At 46.1% G+C, this 17,498-nt stretch overlaps 2 protein-coding genes across 4 annotated transcripts in view; one reads left to right on the forward strand and one right to left on the reverse strand.

Annotated features, from left to right (window-relative positions):
• SIRT3 (sirtuin 3) overlaps positions 1-3,679 on the reverse strand; it is a 33,346-nt gene extending 29,667 nt beyond the window's left edge. Inside the window, exon 1 of one of the 2 annotated variants that reach the window (XM_043922002.1) lies at positions 3,528-3,679. In XM_043922002.1, the coding sequence (XP_043777937.1) occupies positions 3,528-3,610 (83 nt within the window). In that variant the 5' untranslated portion in view covers positions 3,611-3,679. The remainder of the gene's footprint in view (positions 1-3,527) is intronic. The other variant, XM_043922008.1, reaches the window with a different exon arrangement.
• Positions 3,680-4,273: 594 nt separating this feature from the next.
• PSMD13 (proteasome 26S subunit, non-ATPase 13) lies at positions 4,274-15,079 on the forward strand. 2 transcript variants are annotated; one of them, XM_043921982.1, is made up of 13 exons: positions 4,281-4,467; positions 5,879-5,957; positions 10,053-10,087; positions 10,169-10,224; positions 10,451-10,494; positions 10,679-10,765; positions 11,110-11,281; positions 12,254-12,333; positions 12,411-12,536; positions 12,966-13,028; positions 13,626-13,706; positions 13,906-14,022; positions 14,591-15,079. In XM_043921982.1, the coding sequence occupies exons 1-13, from the start codon at positions 4,373-4,375 to the stop codon at positions 14,684-14,686; spliced, it is 1,131 nt and encodes a 376-aa protein (XP_043777917.1). In that variant the 5' UTR covers positions 4,281-4,372; the 3' UTR covers positions 14,687-15,079. The 2 variants fall into 2 exon arrangements, with proteins under 2 accessions (XP_043777926.1, XP_043777917.1); XM_043921991.1 differs by lacking the exon at positions 13,626-13,706 and having other exon boundaries at positions 4,274-4,467.
• The last annotated feature ends 2,419 nt before the right edge of the window (positions 15,080-17,498 follow it).

Raw genomic sequence — 17,498 nt, forward strand, 5'->3', positions numbered from 1 at the left:
AAGTCAAGTGGGTCTTAGAAAGCATCACTACAAACAAAGCTAGTGGAGGTGATGGAATTCCAGTTGAGCTATTTCAAATCCTCAAAGATGATGCTGTGAAAGTGCTGCACTCAATATGCCAGCAAATTTGGAAAACTCAGCAGTGGCCAGTTTTCATTCCAATCCCAAAGAAAGGCAATGCCAAAGAACGCTCAAACTACTGCCCAAATGCACTCATCTCACATGCTAGTAAAGTAATGCTCAAAATTCTCCAAGCCAGGCTTTAACAGTACATGAACCATGAATTTCCAGATGTTCAAGCTGGTTTTAGAAAAGGCAAAGGAACCAGAGATCAAATTGCCAACATCTGCTGGATCATCGAAAAAGCAAGAGAGTTCCAGAAAAACATCTATTTCTGCTTTATTGACTATGCCAAAGCCTGTGACTGTGTGGATCACAATAAACTGTGGAAAATTCTGAAGGAGATGGGAATACCAGACCACCTGACCTGCCTTTTGAGAAACCTGTATGCAGGTCAGGAAGCAACAGTTAGAACTGGACATGGAACAACAGACTGGTTCCAAATAGGAAAAGGCGTACATCTAGGCTGTATATTGTCTCCCTGCTTATTTAACTTATATGCAGAGCACATGAGAAATGCTGGGCTGGAAGAAGCACAAGCTGGAATCAAGGTTGCCGGGAGAAATATCAATAACCTCAGATATGCAGATGACACCACCCTTATGGCAGAAAGTGAAGAGGAACTAAAAAGCCTCTTGATGAAAGTGAAAGGGGAGAGTGAAAAAGTTGGCTTAAAGCTCAACATTCAGAAAACTAAGATCATGGCATCTGGTCCCATCACTTCATGGGAAATAGATGGGGAAACAGTGGAAATAGTGTCAGACTTGATTTTTGGGGGTTCCAAAATCACTGCAGATGGTGATTGGAGCCATGAAATTAAAAGACGCTTACTTCTTGGAAGGAAAGTTATGACCAACCTAGATAGCACCTTAAAAAGCAGAGACATTACTTTGCCAACAAAGGTCCATCTAGTCAAGGCTATGGTTTTTCCAGTGGTCATGTATGGATGTGAGAGTTGGACTGTGAAGAAAGCTGAGCGCCAAAGAATTGATGCTTTTGAACTGTGGTGTTGGAGAGGACTCTTGAGAGTCCCTTGGACTGCAAAGAGATCAGTCCTGGGTGTTCATTGGAAGGACTGATGCTGAAGCTGAAACTCCAATACTTTGGCCACCTCATGCGAAGAATTAACTCATTGGAAAAGACCCTGATGCTGGGACGGATTAGGGGCAGAAGGAGAAGGGGACGACAGAGGATGAGATGATTGGATGGCATCACCAACTCGGTGGACATGAGTTTGAGTAAACTCCGGGAGTTGGTGATGGACAGGGAGGCCTGGCGTGCTGCGATTCATGGGGTCGCAAAGAGTCAGACACGACTGAGCAACTGAACTGAATTATATATATTTCGGTCTTAGTCCCAGAACCGTTAGAATTTCCTAAGAGCAATGGGAACACCTTTTACTACAGTATTTGGTCTTTTGGCCTCAGGTCCCAAAATCCCTTCAGAGCTATGAAGTGAAATGGGTGTCCTGTTACTCATAACAAGCCTCTTACAACTACACTGAGTTTATGTTAATGAGGTGATTATTGGAAATCCCCTAAAGATGGGGTATGGTTGCCAGGGAAACCAACCACAATTAGAGGGTTGGAATCTCCATGAAAACCCAAAAGCAAGAGGTTCAGAAAGCTTCCACATGCCAGGCCCCAAACTGCACAGGGACAGAAGCTCCTGCATTTGGAACTCTCCCAAACCTCACCCTGGGTATCTCTTTATCTGGTTGTTCATTCATACTTTTTAATATCCTTTATAATAAACTAGCAATCTACTAAGTAAACTGGTTTCCTGAACTCTGTGAGCGGCTCTAGTAAATTAATCCCATCAGAGGAGGGGGTCACGGGAAGCTCCGCTCTGTGGTCAGTTGCTCAGAAGCACAGGTGGACCGGGACCAGTGGCTGAAGTGAGGTCAGTCCTGCGGGACTAAGCCCGTAGCCTGCGGAATCTAGTGCTGTCTCCAGGCTGACACAGTCAGAAGTCAGTTATAGTTGACATCCAGTTGGTGTCTGTGGAAAACTGAAAAGTTGCTCACTGGTATTGAAATAAAACCCATTGTTGAGTGCCTACTCGAGTGCAAGGTATCACTCAGGGTACTTAATATGTACTTCTCATTTACACAAGTAAAATGTCTGTCACTGAAAAACACACAGACTGAATTTTACCGAACATCTAGAAAATACTGAAGGTGTATGACTTAAAGTAAATGCTACATGGAATGAGATTTACTGAGAGTAGGGGTAAGCTGAGGAGCAAGCATAGCTGCTGCTTGGGAAATGGAGACAAAGGACACTTTCAAACAGGAGCCCCTAAGATACAAGCTCGAAAGGCAGAAATTCCAAATTGTAGACAGCCTATGCAAGCAAACTGCTCTTCACAGGTACCTTCATGCCTCCAGTTTGGGCAGGAAGCGGTAGCAAGGATTTACTGATTGATACGGTCACTATTTAGCCATACCCCACCCACATAACTGCCTGCAGATTCTGAAACTGAAATAAGCTCCATGGAGGCAACAATTTGACCCCTGCTCCATCACTGCACCTGGAACAGTCTGGTAGATGGTAAGTCCAACAAAAGTCTCCTGGATGAAAGAAAGACTCCTCCTTGGTATCTCTTTATTAAACTCTTCAGTATTTTTGGTTGTTGTGTAAGAAGGCATTAAGTGAATGTACCATTATTTACTTAAATATTTGTCCATTATTGGGCATTAAGTTAGTTTCCTAACAACTGTGATTAACAACTATGATCTTAAGATTCTTCCACTTGTAGGTCCGATTTCTAGACAAGGATTCAAAATGGGCAATTACTGTGTATGAACCTGACTAAGGGTATGAACATACGCTGGTGGGAGTATTAATTGCAGGACGTTTACCTGGGGCAATAAAATGTAGAGACAGGAGTTCCACTACTAGAGATTTATCCAAAAGGTGGAATACGAACAAGGTTATTCAACACAGCACTATTTGTAATAATTAAAGATTAGAAACATTTTCAACACGAGACTGGTTAAATTAAGTATGAAACGTCCAAAGAATGGAATTCTACAGATTAACATAAAAGACTGAGAAAGCATTTAAGTTTAGAATAGAAGTAACTCCAAGACACGTTAAGTGGGGGGAAAAAAAAGGAGAGGTACAGAACATAATCTAACTAAAACGGGGGCCAGATGTCAAGAATGAACATTAAGTGTTGTTTACACACGTCCAAAATACCCTTGGGAAGAAACGAGAAACCGTTGCTATCCGGGGCTCCAGAACGCCCTTCAGAGCCGCCTGAGCAGTGACTTGCCATTTTCAGGTTCTCCAATCCTCCCCCTGACCACGCAGGGGGAAGCCTGACATCCCTGCTCGCCTGAGGGGGTCGGTCTCCTCCCTGGGCCCCGCCCGGTACCGCAGCCGCCCCCTCCCGGAACGAACCGAGGCCAGCGGGTCCGCACCCGCGCACCTCGCAGGCCCCAGAACCTGAGGGCTGGAAGAGCTGAACAAGGAAACAGCGCCATATTCCTCCGCAGCGCGCAGTGTCAGGTGCTCAGGGATCGCGTGCGCGCCCCGCCCCCCGCCAGCGCGCCCTTAACCTTAGCCTCACGCTCTTTCCCCGCCCCTGCGCGTCTTTCCTGCGCGTCCTTCCTGGCCATCCAGCTCAGCTCGTCCCGCCCCTCCAAGCGCACCTTCGCCAGGTCTTTGCGAGCCCTTACCCTAGCCTCACATTCTCTTTCCCCGTCCCAGCATCCCAGGTGGAGGTGGACGTCAGGTGGGGGTGGTTTCCTATTCTGTTGAGTTCCCACCTCTGGTTCCCAAGACCAAACCTGGAACCTGCATTTCCCTACCCTCGCTCTCACCTTTTTTCTGTTGAGATGGAGATGATAACTAACACTTTTGGGAGCGCTTTCTGTGGTCAGGCATCATATTTATACTTAGTCCTCGCAAGCCACTACTAGGAAGATGGTATTGTTAACCCCACTTGAATCGAGAACATTGGGTCACAAAGGTCACAAAGCCAGCTCGACCTAGGCGCCCGTACTCTTCAAAGCCTCAGTAGCACGGCCAGCTTCGAGGGGAAATCCGTTACCAACCCTGGAAAGAACTGGGTCCAAAGCCAAGAGGCGCGGTTACTATGACAACCAGCCGGCGCCTAAAGCTGAGCATAGTGCTCCCAGCCTTCCCCGCGTGACGCGGCGCCGGAAGTGAGTGAGCACTTCCGGCGGCCTCCCCCGCTTCCTGGCATCTCCGCCGTACTGCTTTCCCTGGTTGTACCTGCCGTCATGAAGGACGTACCCGGCTTCTTACAGGAGAGTCAGAGCTCCGGGCCCGGCCAGGCCGCCGTGTGGCACCGTTTGGAGGAGCTCTACACCAAGAAGTGAGCGCCGATCCGAAGGGCCGTGGGCCTCCTGGGATAGGAGAGCGACGGGGGGACGGGGGTTGGACCTGGATCTTGGTGGACTGAGGGTGCTCGGACCCGTGTGGAGTGAGTGGGGACAGGCTAGACAGAGAAGGTGTGTTGAGGGACCCGGAAGGCAGGACCGAGGAGGGAAAGGGGTGACATCCCACAGGACTGAGGAGGAGAGCCACAGACTGGGTTTTGGGATCTAGCGTTCACTGCCTTCTGGACCCAGGGACTGTGACTGAACAGATACCGATGTCTTATATTTAGCCTTGTCATAGTGTGATTGTACCTACAGTTATTTTTCTCAGCAGTCTGGAGTAGACAAACCAGAGACCAGTACATTTTTTTCCGCTGTTGATTCTGCCACTAGTTACTAGTGGTTGCTGGCGTGCAACCACTTCTCCGCGTGCCACGGCCCCTGCTTTCCATTGCATTTCATATTGGGCTTTGTGCACCCGGAAGATCTTAGAGTATGGGTTTTTTAGAAACAGGATGAATTTCAGAATAATTAAGTTTATCAGTTGCTAAACAACAACCTCTTTTTAAATGAATAGAATAAAGTGTTAGCAGTGGGTTAGTTATTTTTCACAGGAAAACACAGCTCTTGTAATACTCCCCTGTTAACAACCTTAGCCTTTAGCGTTGTGCCTTTTGCATGGATATTCAGTATGTGTTTTGATGGTAGTTGCTGCTGCTGCTAAGTCGCTTCAGTCGTGTCCGAGTCTGTGCGACCCCGTGGACTGCAGCCCACCAGGCTCCTCCATCCATGGGGTTTTCCAGGCAGGAGTACTGGAGTGGGGTGCCATTGATGATAGCAGCCTTCTGCTGTTAGCAGATTTTGAGGAAAAAAAATATTAGTTTTTGGCAAATAAGTGCTTGTGTAGCCCCTTGTACTTTTCATGCATTTTACTTGCATTCTTAAGAATTAGCCTTTGGTTTCAAATGCTCTATGTCATTGTTCTAGAGGTTTTCTGTATTAGCTCATTCAGTCCTTCATCCTGTTCATAGATGAAGAAACTGAAGCTTAGTTTAAGTTCCTTCCCTGAGGTAGTCAGCTAATGGGTAGAAGAGCCAGAATTTCAAATTCCATACATATGATTCCAAAATTCTAGTTTCCAGTCAAGCCTTGCAGTAACCCTATGAGGTGGTCTAGAAAGATGTTCTCCATTTATAGCTGAGAAAACAATCTTAGAGTGATCTCTCGGTGACATAACCATTGGGTGGCAGAGACAGGGAAAGAACTAAGCTTTAAAAAGCATCTGCTTTAGTATTCTTGTGTTAAACATTAGAGACTGATGAGTGTTTCTTATTTGATAGGACCATCAAAGGTGAAGGTGTCTGACTGATGCTAGGTTATAGGTCTTAAGAGCCTTGTGTTTTTCAGGTTGTGGCATCAGCTGACTCTTCAAGTGCTTGATTTTGTACAGGACCCCTGCTTTGCCCAAGGAGATGGTCTCATTAAGGTAAATAATTTGCCATGCTATGTCACAGTATTTAAATATGCTCAAGTACTTTTTAAAAATAAAAGATGGACTTCTCCCCCCCCATATATATATATATATGTGTGTGTGTGTGTGTATATATATATATGTGTGTGTGTGTGTGTGTGTGTGTGTATATATATATGTGTGTGTGTATGTATGTATATATATACGTCTACTCAGGTACCATTTTGAGTGCTTTACACATTTATTCATCTACTCCTCATAACAACATTGGTAGATTAGTACTACTGCTATTCTGTTTTTCTTATGTAGAGACAGACAGCAAGAGCTTAAGTGACTGGCCATAGATCCCAGCTGATAAGTGACAGAAGAGGATTCAAACATAGACATTCTAGCTTCTTCTAAAATCCCAACCCTGTACTTGTCAGCAGTTGTTATAACTGCCATCTCTCCTCTTCCCCTCTCCCCCACTGACTCTGCTTGTTTCCCCCAACACTTTGTCCTGGGCAGTATGGAAGATGTGCTTCACTTGGGAGTGGGAGGCTTAGTATCATGGAATGCTGCTTAGTATCATGCTGCCTCTAATAGAGCCTTGTAGAATTTTGTCAACAGAAAAACATACTCTGCCCAAGCCTTTCCCAGATCCCCTGCTTCCCACCCCATAAACCCCTCCCTCTGCCCAGATTTGTTTACTGGTAGACTATTGTCTGGATGGACATGAGTTTGAGCAAACTTCGGGAGTTGGTGAAGGACAGGGAAGCCTGACCTACTGCAGTCCATGGGGTCACAAAGAGTTGGACATGACTGAGCGACTGAACTGATCTGAGACTACTCTTTGAAATCTTCCCTGATATCTTTCTCCTTGATGCCTTTCTCTTGGATTCTGAATGAATCAGAGGTGTATAAATGCATTGGAACTGAAAGCTAGTTTGTAATGACAGCTTCAGTTATTTGCTTTAATTGTGCTTATAGTGAAGCTTACCACTTTGATACTCCATCATCTGGGCTTCTAAGGTTTTCTTGTGGTTTATATCTATCGGTTTGACATTTTACTACTCAAAGGAACTTGTAATCTTCTGTAAGCCTGGAGATTTTGCTGGCCATGCTATCTTCTGGATTATGTGAAAACATGATAAATTAGAGCTGTCTCGATATTTATTCCCTAAGGTTCTATGTCATAGTGGTGGATAACTCATAAGTGCTCATTTCTATTCTTTGGTTTCTTGTCTTCAAATCACTTTCACCTCATAGCAGAATATTTGCTCAGCCTCTTGGGAAAGTGACATCATATTTAGGTCTGTAGATTTGTTTACTATTTCCTTGGACAAAATAATCCTTTAAAAATTGTCGGGGCCCAGCCCTCATCATTCTCAGATAGATAGTGTTGACAAAAATGCAAATTAATAATCAAAAAGGAATAGGGGGGATTTTATTTGAGCCAAATTGAGGATTATAACCTGGGAGACAGACTCTCAGAAAGCTCAGAGAACTATGCAACATGTTAGGATAGAAACCAAGCCCCGGTCAAACACACAGTCATACATATTTGAGACAGAGGGTAGTACATCAGAATGACAAACTGATATTTTACGTACAGTCCATCAAGGATGCATGGCCAGGTAAGGTCATACAAAGAGAGCAGCAAGTCACCTTGACCACTGCAGAGCTGGAAAAAAACGCCCCTCATTTAAGAAGTTACATTGTCCAAAGAAAGGAAAAAATTGATGTTTACAGTGGAGCAGGCACCCTAGTGCAGATGCACAGTGCAGATGAGGGATGAGGGGGGAGGCTCAGAGAAAGAAATTCATGTGTAATTTTTCTTGTCCTACTTGAAAATATAAATTGTTTGTATTAATATACTTTATTCAGTTTTAAGTTTATATATTTTAGTGTTTAATATAAATTTATTTTATCAATAGTATTCATGAATTTTCAGTCACCAGAAATAGCTTTGACTTTCTAGACTTAGTGAACTTTTTGCCTTAGAGAGCTTTTTTTTTTTTTAGGTAATTTCATAAATCATAACATATCAGAGAAGTTGAAACACTCCCTCTTAATGATAAAGGTATCTTTCAAATAGTCTGTAATGAAAAATCCATTTTATTACATTGACTCTTTGCCAGGTGCCTGATATAAATATCTAACTGGCTGCTACAGGTTCATTTTTCCCTCCAAGTTTTATTGAGAAATAATTGACATCTAACATTGTTTTAGTTTAAGGTGTCCAGTGTAATGATCTGATGTACATATGTATGCAAAATGATCACCACAGTGAATCTAATTAGCATATCACATCACATTGTTACTGATTTGTTTTTCTTACGATGAAAACTTTTAAGATCTACTCTCCTAGCAACTTTCAGGTATACTGTGCGGTGTGGTTAGCTGTCGTCACCATGCTGTACACTGCATTCCCCAGGACTTAGTTATCTTATAAATAGGAGTTTGTACATTGACCTGTTGACCACGTTCACCCCTGCTTCTGGCAGCCACCATTCTATTCTCTGTATAAGTTAGTTTTTTAGGTTTCACGTATAAGTGAGGTTAAATAGTACTTGTCTTTCTCTGACTTATTTCACTTCACATAATGCCCTCAAAGTTCATTTGCATTGTCACAGATGGCAGGATTTTCATTTTTTAGGCTGAGTGATATCCCACTGTGTATATATATTCGCCACATTTTGTTTCACAGAGACGTTTCCATCTTTCAGTCTTCATACCCAGAGGAACTTTAAACTCTCTTTATCCAAAGCTGACTTGTCTGAAGGGTCCCTCTCCCAGCCCTGCCCATATGGGCACTCCCTGTACCACCCTGTTGCCCAGCTGTGAGCTCAGAGGTTGTCATCACCTCCCCTCTGTGGGACCTGCCCACACTGAGCAGGTCTGGTTCCGTTCACTTGAAGATTTCTCAGACTGTCATCCTCACTGCCTTTGCTCCTCTCTCTTCTGTCATTACCTCTCATGGCCTCAACTGTTCTGTCTTCTTCAATCCTTTTCCTTTCCGTCTTCTTTGCATCCAGCCATGTGTATAAAATACAAATGTGGCTGTATATGTCCACTGGTATAGCTTTAACTTTAGGATAGAGACCAAGGCCCATTCTCTGTGTCCTTCAGAAGTACTTCTAAAACATAATGCAGTTATTTCTTTGGTACTTTTGTGTATGTTTATTCCTGTCTGGAATGGTTTCCCAACTGCCCCCTCTACCACATCAGATTTGTCCACCTCTTACTGCTCTTCATTCCTTAAAGCTCAACTATCAGTTTCTGAGATAATGTTTGCAGTCTCTCTCATCGGCTAATCCAGCTGTGTGCTTTTTTCCTTGCTTTTTAACTCAAAGTGTGGTCGTTTATTTGTTAGCAAGTCTGGCTTCTCCACTAGGCCAGAAGCTCCTCAGAAGTTCAGTTTTTGTCTTACACATTCTGTGTTGTAGTACTTAGTAAACAGTCTCAGTAAGTGCTCAAGTGTTTGCTGAATGACTGTGATATTTGATAATGGGACATAATTAGCCTGCAACCTTCTGACCTCTGTTTAGTTAGTGAGCCTTTCAAACAGATAGTATGTTTTATTCAGAGTACTTTGGAGAACAGATAGATGAGTTGGTCCTTGGTAGAGTCTCATGGGGCAAGGTTCTAATTCTAAAAGTTAGGCGGACAAAAAAAACAACTCTAGCTTTTTTCAATAGTTTATTGGTGATCGTTTTTAAAATTATTTATCTGTTTGGCTGCGTTGGGTCTTAGTTGTGGCACTCAGAATCTTTCTAGAGTCATGAAGAATCTCTGTTGAGGAACACAGACTCTCTAGTTGTGGCACAAGCTCAGTTATTGCAACACATGGGCTTCGTTGCTCTTCTGCATATGGGATCTTAGCTCCCCAACCAGAGGTTGAACCCGTAACCCCTGCCTCGCAAGGTGGATTCTTAATGCCTCAACCACTAGGGCAGTCCCTAGGGGTGATCATTTATGTGAGCTTAATAAGGCCCAATTTGGGCCCTATTATTCAGCACAGACTTATGCAGCGCCTGCTGTCTGATGGGTATCATGCTAGTGTCTGAAGTCTTGATTTTGCAGAATTAAAGATGTCTTATAATTACTCTCCGTGTTTTGGTTCCACAGCTTTATGAAAACTTCATCAGTGAATTTGAACACAGGTAAAATTCTTTTGTTTGTTTTTGTTTTTGAAAATGAATACGTTGATTTGTTGATGTTCAAAGACTGGGTTTTTATTTCAGGGTGAATCCTTTGTCCCTGGTAGAAATCATTCTACATGTAGTTAGACAGATGACTGGTGAGTGTCACTTTCTTTCATAAAGGAGCAGATCCTGATGGTAATTAAAATGATGTCAAAGTGTAAGTTAATTGAGCTTTTGGATTTCAATAGACAATATAAAATTCTGAGTTTTGTATTTTATGGTCTAAGCCTAAAGATTATCCCACCTGTAAAGATGGATACTTTACAGGTACAACAGGATACTCTGTGGGCGATGCTTCTGACTTTGGTCTTTCTTTTCTAGATCCTAATGTGGCTCTTAGTTTTCTGGAAAAGACTCGTGAGAAGGTAAACATGAAGTTTGAGCCAGATCTTTTAAAAGCTATGTGAATTACAGTTTGTGTCTGTGCCCACTGTTCACAACTCTGGAGACCAGTGTGTCTGTAGTCATGCAGGTTAAGTCAGTGACAGATGCCTTCGTCGTTCCTGCATTGCCCACACTTCTGAGCCCCCTCATCTCTGATGTCTTCAGGTGAAAAGCAGTGATGAGGCCGTGATCCTGTGCAAAACCGCGATTGGCGCTCTGAAGCTGAATATCGGTGACCTGCAAGTGACGAAGGTGAGACCGCCACGGTACAGACTTAACAGTGTTTAGAACTGTAAGGAGAAAAAAATCCTAATTTTCCTCTTTGTTTACTGTTAAATAATTTTAAATTACAGGAAAGTTGCAAAAATAGCACAGAAAACTCTCCATTTCTCCCTGATGTGATGCCTGTTCCCCTTAAACAGAGTTCTCTCCCTTGTGAGCACGTACATCCAGCAGGAGACCACACAGAATGAACTGAAGTTTTCCATTTTAAAGTAGTCAAATTTATCAGTCTTTGTGGCTTATGCTTTTCACCTTGTCATATGTTACTTGAAAAACGTTTTAAGTTAGAAAGTATTCTTGCTTCCTGTATATAGGAAACTATCGAAGATGTTGAAGAAATGCTCAACAACCTCCCTGGGGTGACATCCGTTCACAGTCGTTTCTACGACCTCTCCAGTAAATACTATCAAACAATTGGAAACCATGCATCCTACTACAAAGATGCTCTGCGATTTCTGGGCTGTGTTGACATCAAGGATCTGCCAGGTAACATGACCAAAAGATCTATGTCACATGAGGTGCTCACTCACATGACGTAGTAGTTGTGACATGCCTGAGGCACCTGACCTCAGAAATTACCCAAATGTGTTTATTTCTTTTAGAAGAAAGCCCACGTGGTAGGAAGAGTTGTTTAAGCCTTAGTTTTCGCATTGTATTTGTTTTCGGCTTTTAAGTCATTGAAAGTGAAGCTGACCCTCATAGCCCCTTTACTGTTCCTGCTCCGGAACTACTACTTTCTGTGGTCTGAGTCAGAGTGAGAGGTAGAGTGATGTGAATGCCTTGACCCCCTGCAAGGCACCGTGACATCCCTGAACCTGGGACTCTTGTCATGAAACTGAAGTGCTATACCCAGGGCAGTAAATTACGAAAATCTTCCAAGGATTTGGGGGTGGAAGAAAAGTGACCAGTGACTTTTGGGGATAGTGCAAGAAATATGTGTTTACAAAAGAAATTTTACCCTATTTTAACATAATTTAGATGTTTCACAGTATACTGTTGAAGCTAAGGAGATCAGCAACTCCTAAAATTGTTAGTGCAGTTTTAATTGCTACATTTCAAGAAAACTATGTTGGAAAAAGCAACTAATACGGTCAAGAGAATAAAGGGACAAAATGTAGGTTAATTCTAGTCAAAAGAGGCTAAACGTGGTGGCTCTAAGCTGGATAAGAAATGGTGCTGCTTCCCTCAGCAGGCAGGGGTGTGAGGAACACACCCCACCAGGCAGGAGATTCACGTAGTTAGGTAAAAATAAGTAATGAATGCCTTTCCTACCAAAACTCTATATATGGTTCCAGGTACAGTCTGAGTCAATCCAGTACTTGAAACGAGGTAACTGATGTTAGGACTTTGTAATATAACCATTACAGAAAACAGTTTATTTTTTATTGGAAATTTCTAAAGCAAAACAGAACTGATTCTTGTGCCTGGAGTGTAACTGGAGGTGTGTTGTTGCCATAGTGTCTGAGCAGCAGGAGAGAGCTTTCACACTAGGACTGGCAGGACTTCTTGGCGAGGGAGTTTTCAACTTTGGTGAGCTGGTAAGTGAACTAGGGGCACAGATTCCTGAGCCCGGGGAGGCTGAGCTTCTGTCAGCTGACCATGTCTGTCCTCACAGCTCATGCACCCTGTGCTGGAGTCTCTGAGGGACACGGACCGGCAATGGCTGATTGACACCCTCTATGCCTTTAACAGTGGCAATGTAGAGCGATTCCAGACTCTGAAGACCGCCTGGGGCCAGCAGGTCAGTCCCGTGGGATTGGCTGTGCGCCTGTGGAGCTCGTTCACCATGTGTCTGTTGGTTTATTGAGCACCTTCCTTACATGTGCCAGGCCCTGGGGTCACTTTTCTCTCTAACCCTAACCCTTCTTGCCTTTCCCTGTGCCAAGGGTCCCAACATACACCTTGTGGTCCTGCCCCCTGGTGTTCGTGACAGTGGCACAAATCTTACTTTGTAAATTCTTTGTCTTGGAAAATCCTAGGTCTTCAGCTAAGCACTCTTCTAATGATTTCCTGAGAAGAATGAAGTTCGAATCACTTGAAGCTAATAATGAGCCTCAGTGATCTAGAGTGGAAAATGTTTGGACCTGCCCAGTTTCTTTTTGTTCTATTGACTATTGTAGAAAGAATTTCAAAACCCAGGTTAGGTAACTGATGTTGTATTGCTTTACAGCCTGATTTAGCAGCCAACGAAGCCCAACTTCTGAGGAAAATTCAGTTATTGTGCCTCATGGAGGTAAGCAAGACCCAGGACCTACTTGGTGATCTAAGACCCTGCCGAGAGCCATGGGGCCCTGCAAACTCTGAAGGCCCTCGGGTTGCAGCTTAAGCTGTGGTGGTGGTGGTTCTCCTGCCCCCCACCCCCAACCAGCTCTGCTCTTCCTTTGCCACCACTTGCTTTTTTCAGTTTGTATTTGAGCCTTAGCTTCAGTGCCCCCTCCTCAGGGAGTGCTTCCCCGTCCATCTGTGCTGAGAGAACGTCACCTGCCTCTCTTCATCTGCCTGCTCCTCTGTCCTGCACTGGAACGTGAGCTTCGTGGCCACAGGCACTTTGTGCTTCTGCTCCCTCGCAGTGTTGCCAGCTCCACATACAGCCCTGGCACGTGGCAGCCTCAAGTACTCATCCAGGAGATGAGTAATGACTGTTCTAGAAAACGACCACAAAGTCTATTTCACCTTCTTGTCTAGGAATGGGAAGCTTAGTCTGAGTAAGATATGTGACTAATACTAAGAAAATTTTAGTATGTAGGGTACTGATAAGGTCTGTGTTTTCAGAGCAAGTATTGACAAAAATATCTTTATCAGTTCTCTGACTTAAAAAAATTTTTTTCAGATGACTTTTACACGACCTGCCAATCATAGGCAACTCACTTTTGAAGAAATTGCCAAAAGTGCTAAAATCACCGTGAACGAGGTATGTCGTTCTTAGACTCAGGATGTTGCAGCAGCAGAGCTGCTTCCCAGGCTCCGGACTCCTCTGTGAGCTCACCGCCCCTAGACTCAGGTCACAAGGACACTGAGCCTTGCTCCCCTCATGTTTCACAGCTGGCAGGGTCCACAGGGATGTGCGTGTTGGCGCCAGAGTGCCTTACACAAGCCCGCTCTATGCACAGGTGGAGTTGCTGGTGATGAAGGCCCTCTCAGTGGGGCTGGTGAAAGGCAGTATTGACGAGGTGGATAAGCGGGTTCACATGACCTGGGTGCAGCCCCGCGTGTTGGATTTGCAACAGGTAATGTGCTTGAAATACAGAGTTCACCTTTCTGGGTGTTTGGGGTTGTATCTGTGCTGTCTTAGTTTCATTTGGATGGAAGCCATTTAGGAAGAAAGCATTGTTAGACAAGAGATTTCAGTGAATGAATTACTGCTCTATGGACTAAGGGCTTTTCAAAGAACCTAATTTAATGCAAGCTTGAGATTTGAACCCTGCGTTTAAAGCTTATTGTGATAACAGTGCTGGTTGTGCTTGATGATGGCTTTTAATCTTAAAATTGGTACTCTGATTAAATATTCTTCTGGATCTGTGATTGGAGCCAAAATCTATCGTACTTATATTTTCTGGAAATTTAATCCTCTGGATTTCCTCCATTCTTGCCTGTTTTCTTTCATGCAAGTTTTTCTTAATGTCCTTCTGGTAAGAATTGACTGGGACAATCCCATCTCACACACCCAGCTCCCCCAGCTCTGATGTCCTTTTTAATAATGCAGCCCTAGAGAATTAGCTGGACATTTAGGACTGGCCCATCAGCTGCCGTGATTCCCAAGCGCCTTAACACACGTGTGTCCTGGCTTGCACGCAGATCAAGGGGATGAAGGACCGCCTGGAGTTCTGGTGCACCGACGTGAAGAGCATGGAGATGCTGGTGGAGCACCAGGCCCATGACATCCTCACCTAGGCTCCCGGCCTCGGCCTGTCTGCGGAGGTGTTTGGTGGCTCGTGGTCCAGGCAGCTGAGAAGACCTGTGTTTAATTGGGGGTGGGAGTGGGATTCAGTTTGGATTAGGGACTGTTCTTACTGTGCAGATTGTCACAGAGGACTGTCATTAATGAGGGGGCCAGCCATAGGCAAAAGCCCCATTTCTGGATGGCGCTGTACCCTGCAGTGGAGAGGGGTCGCTGGGGCTCAGGTGAGGCAGCAGGAATGTGTGGGTACCTCCAGGAATGGGGAAGAAAACCCCTTATAGGTGGAGGGCACCCATTCCAGCATTTGCCTCCACTGCACCCACATGTGTGAATGGCTTCTCCAGTGCAGCTTAAGGATGTTTCTGTAATAAATGCCTTGCTCTGTCTTTTTTGTGGTTCTATTTCCTTAGCCTTAGCTCCCAGGTTAAGCCTATGCCTGAAGTGGTTAAAAAGCAGGAGATGGGACCTGGTGGCTATTTGGCCATGGTTCTCACCGTCTACTCTGAGGAGAAGGCATCCCTGACCACACCAGCCACGGGGCAGAGCCAGAGCAGAGGGTGGCGGGCACAGCGGCCAAGGAAGCAAGTCCTGCCTGTGTTGTTGCTCAGGGAGACGTGGTGTTTGTTTCCTTCTAACATGTATCTACCCATTGCCACCAAGCCAGCAGCTTCTGTGGCCCGAGTACCCCGATGCTGACAGGAACCAACTTTCCAACAGCCCAGTCCTGGGCCTCCAGGGGGCGTGGGGGAGATGCATGATGCACATACAGAGAATCACCAGAGACGTGAGGAAAGAGGGCTTTAATCCCTTCTTTCTGTCTGTGCCTGGTGTGGTGACCGCAGAGCCTTCATGCTGCTGAGCTCTTCTTGTAGTTATCCAGGTGGTACAGGACCCAGCCGGCAGGAAGCAGGAAGCTGAGGAACGTCACCGAGAGCCCGATGGCCTGCTCCTGGGGCGAGAAGATGCATATGGGTCCCCTCAGCCCAGGCCGACTGCCTCTGTCCCTGGGACTTAACCAGAGGAGGGCAAAGAGCTAGACGCACAGCCCTGCCCCCTTGGCTCCCGCTGGACCCTTGGCCCAGCAGTGTTCACTCCATCTGCCCCAGATAGCCTTATCTGCAAGGTGTGAGCAGTGACCACTGCCGTTGTAAGGGAGGACAGCCTATTGGACTCTGTTCTCTGGGTGGGGCCTTTTATCACAGCCCCACCCTCTGCCTGAGAGCCGGGCCTGTTCCTTGACCTTGAGCTCCTTCCCACTGAGCAGGATGTGCACACTCCCTTCTGGTTACCTGCGGACTTGTGCATGTCAGGTGTGGTGTCAGGTGGCTTGGAACAAGTCCAGGGCCCTTTCTGTGAGTGGCGGTCCTGTTCCGAAGCCTGGGCGGGGTTCCCTGTACATTTGTGTGTGTCTGTGTGTGTGTGTGTGTGCGCGCGCACACACACACACGCATGCAGACACATGTAGAGGCCACGCCACCTGGCACCCTGTGTTCCCAGTGGCTGTACCCTTGGAGCCCAGTTCCGAAGCACCAGCTATATTTCACCTTCACTGTTTCCTCCTGAAACAGCCCAGACCAGTTGCCCCACCTCTCCCCAGAGTGGATCAGGACACCAGGTTGGAGACCAGTCCTTCCTTATTGACTTTTCACTCCCTGAGATTTAAGCAACGTTGGCCTAGAATAGGGACTGAAGGCTGGGTTCAGATCTAGTCCTATGACCTTGGGCAGTGACCTTGGCTTATTTATGCTTAAAATAGAGATACGTTGTTGACTGTCCTGGAGCCCCAGGGTCACAGATTTGCATTTTCACCTGGGCTCTCACAGACCCTCAAAGCAGCCCACTCTTTCCTTTTAGTGGGTGGTGAAGCAGCCCTGTTCCAGCCCAGGGTCTGAGACTCATCACCAGGGTCCCCTCTGTAAGCAGGCCTGAAGGAAGCCCCTCTCCCCTCTGCATCCTGCCCCAAACCCACCTCATCCTGAAAACATCTCAGGACCACCCACTCGCCCTACCTGGGGTAGGGGCCCCCCACCCCTCACCCCCTACTCCCCACTGCCTTGGTGGGACCTACCTTTGGAGAAGTGGGTGTTTTGGCTGGCTTGGCAGTGATGTGTGCCTTAGGGACCACCCAACCCCCCAGCGGGGCTTGCAGCAGCCTGATGGTGGGGGCCAACCTCAGCATAGCTGTAGGGCTGAGCTCCTCCTTAGTCCAGTGATGTTCCGGGTGTGCACGCCGTATGCCCTCTGCTCACTTGGTTGCAGGAGCTTTTTATAGCTCACGGAGGCAGCTGCAGCTGTCCCCTCCTGTCACAGGGCTTGGCAGAAGGAAGCCTGCTTAGAACTGGGAGAGAAAGGGCCTCAGACCAGCAACTCCAGGCCCAGCCCCTGCTATGGGTCCCAAGGGGGCTTCAGGCTGCTTGCATTGCAGGGAGGACTGGCCTTCTCTGGAAAGGACATTCACTTCTTTGTGGGGAAGGAGCTCAACAAAAGAGCAGGACCAGAGAAGTTGGTTTGAGACGGCAAGAGGGGAAAGTGACATAATTTAAGAGTTAACCCTAAATATCTAGGAAGTCAGCAGGCAGAGCTCTGTGGAGCTACTGTGAAGTTCTCTGACGCCGGAATTCCTGGCTGAATGGTCAGGCCTCCTCTGCCGGAACGTACTGGTCATCCTGCTCCACCCTGAGCACAGCCCGGGGCTAGCCCAGAGGCCGCTGCTCCTCGGGGGCTGGGCTGCAGAGAAGCAGAGGAGAAGTTCAGCAGACAAGACACTTTGAGGATCTGCCTCCAGGCCCACATGCAGGGCTGGTA

Source organism: Cervus elaphus, chromosome 2 (genome assembly GCF_910594005.1).
Source record: "Cervus elaphus chromosome 2, mCerEla1.1, whole genome shotgun sequence".
Classification (NCBI taxonomy): Eukaryota; Metazoa; Chordata; class Mammalia; order Artiodactyla; family Cervidae; genus Cervus; species Cervus elaphus.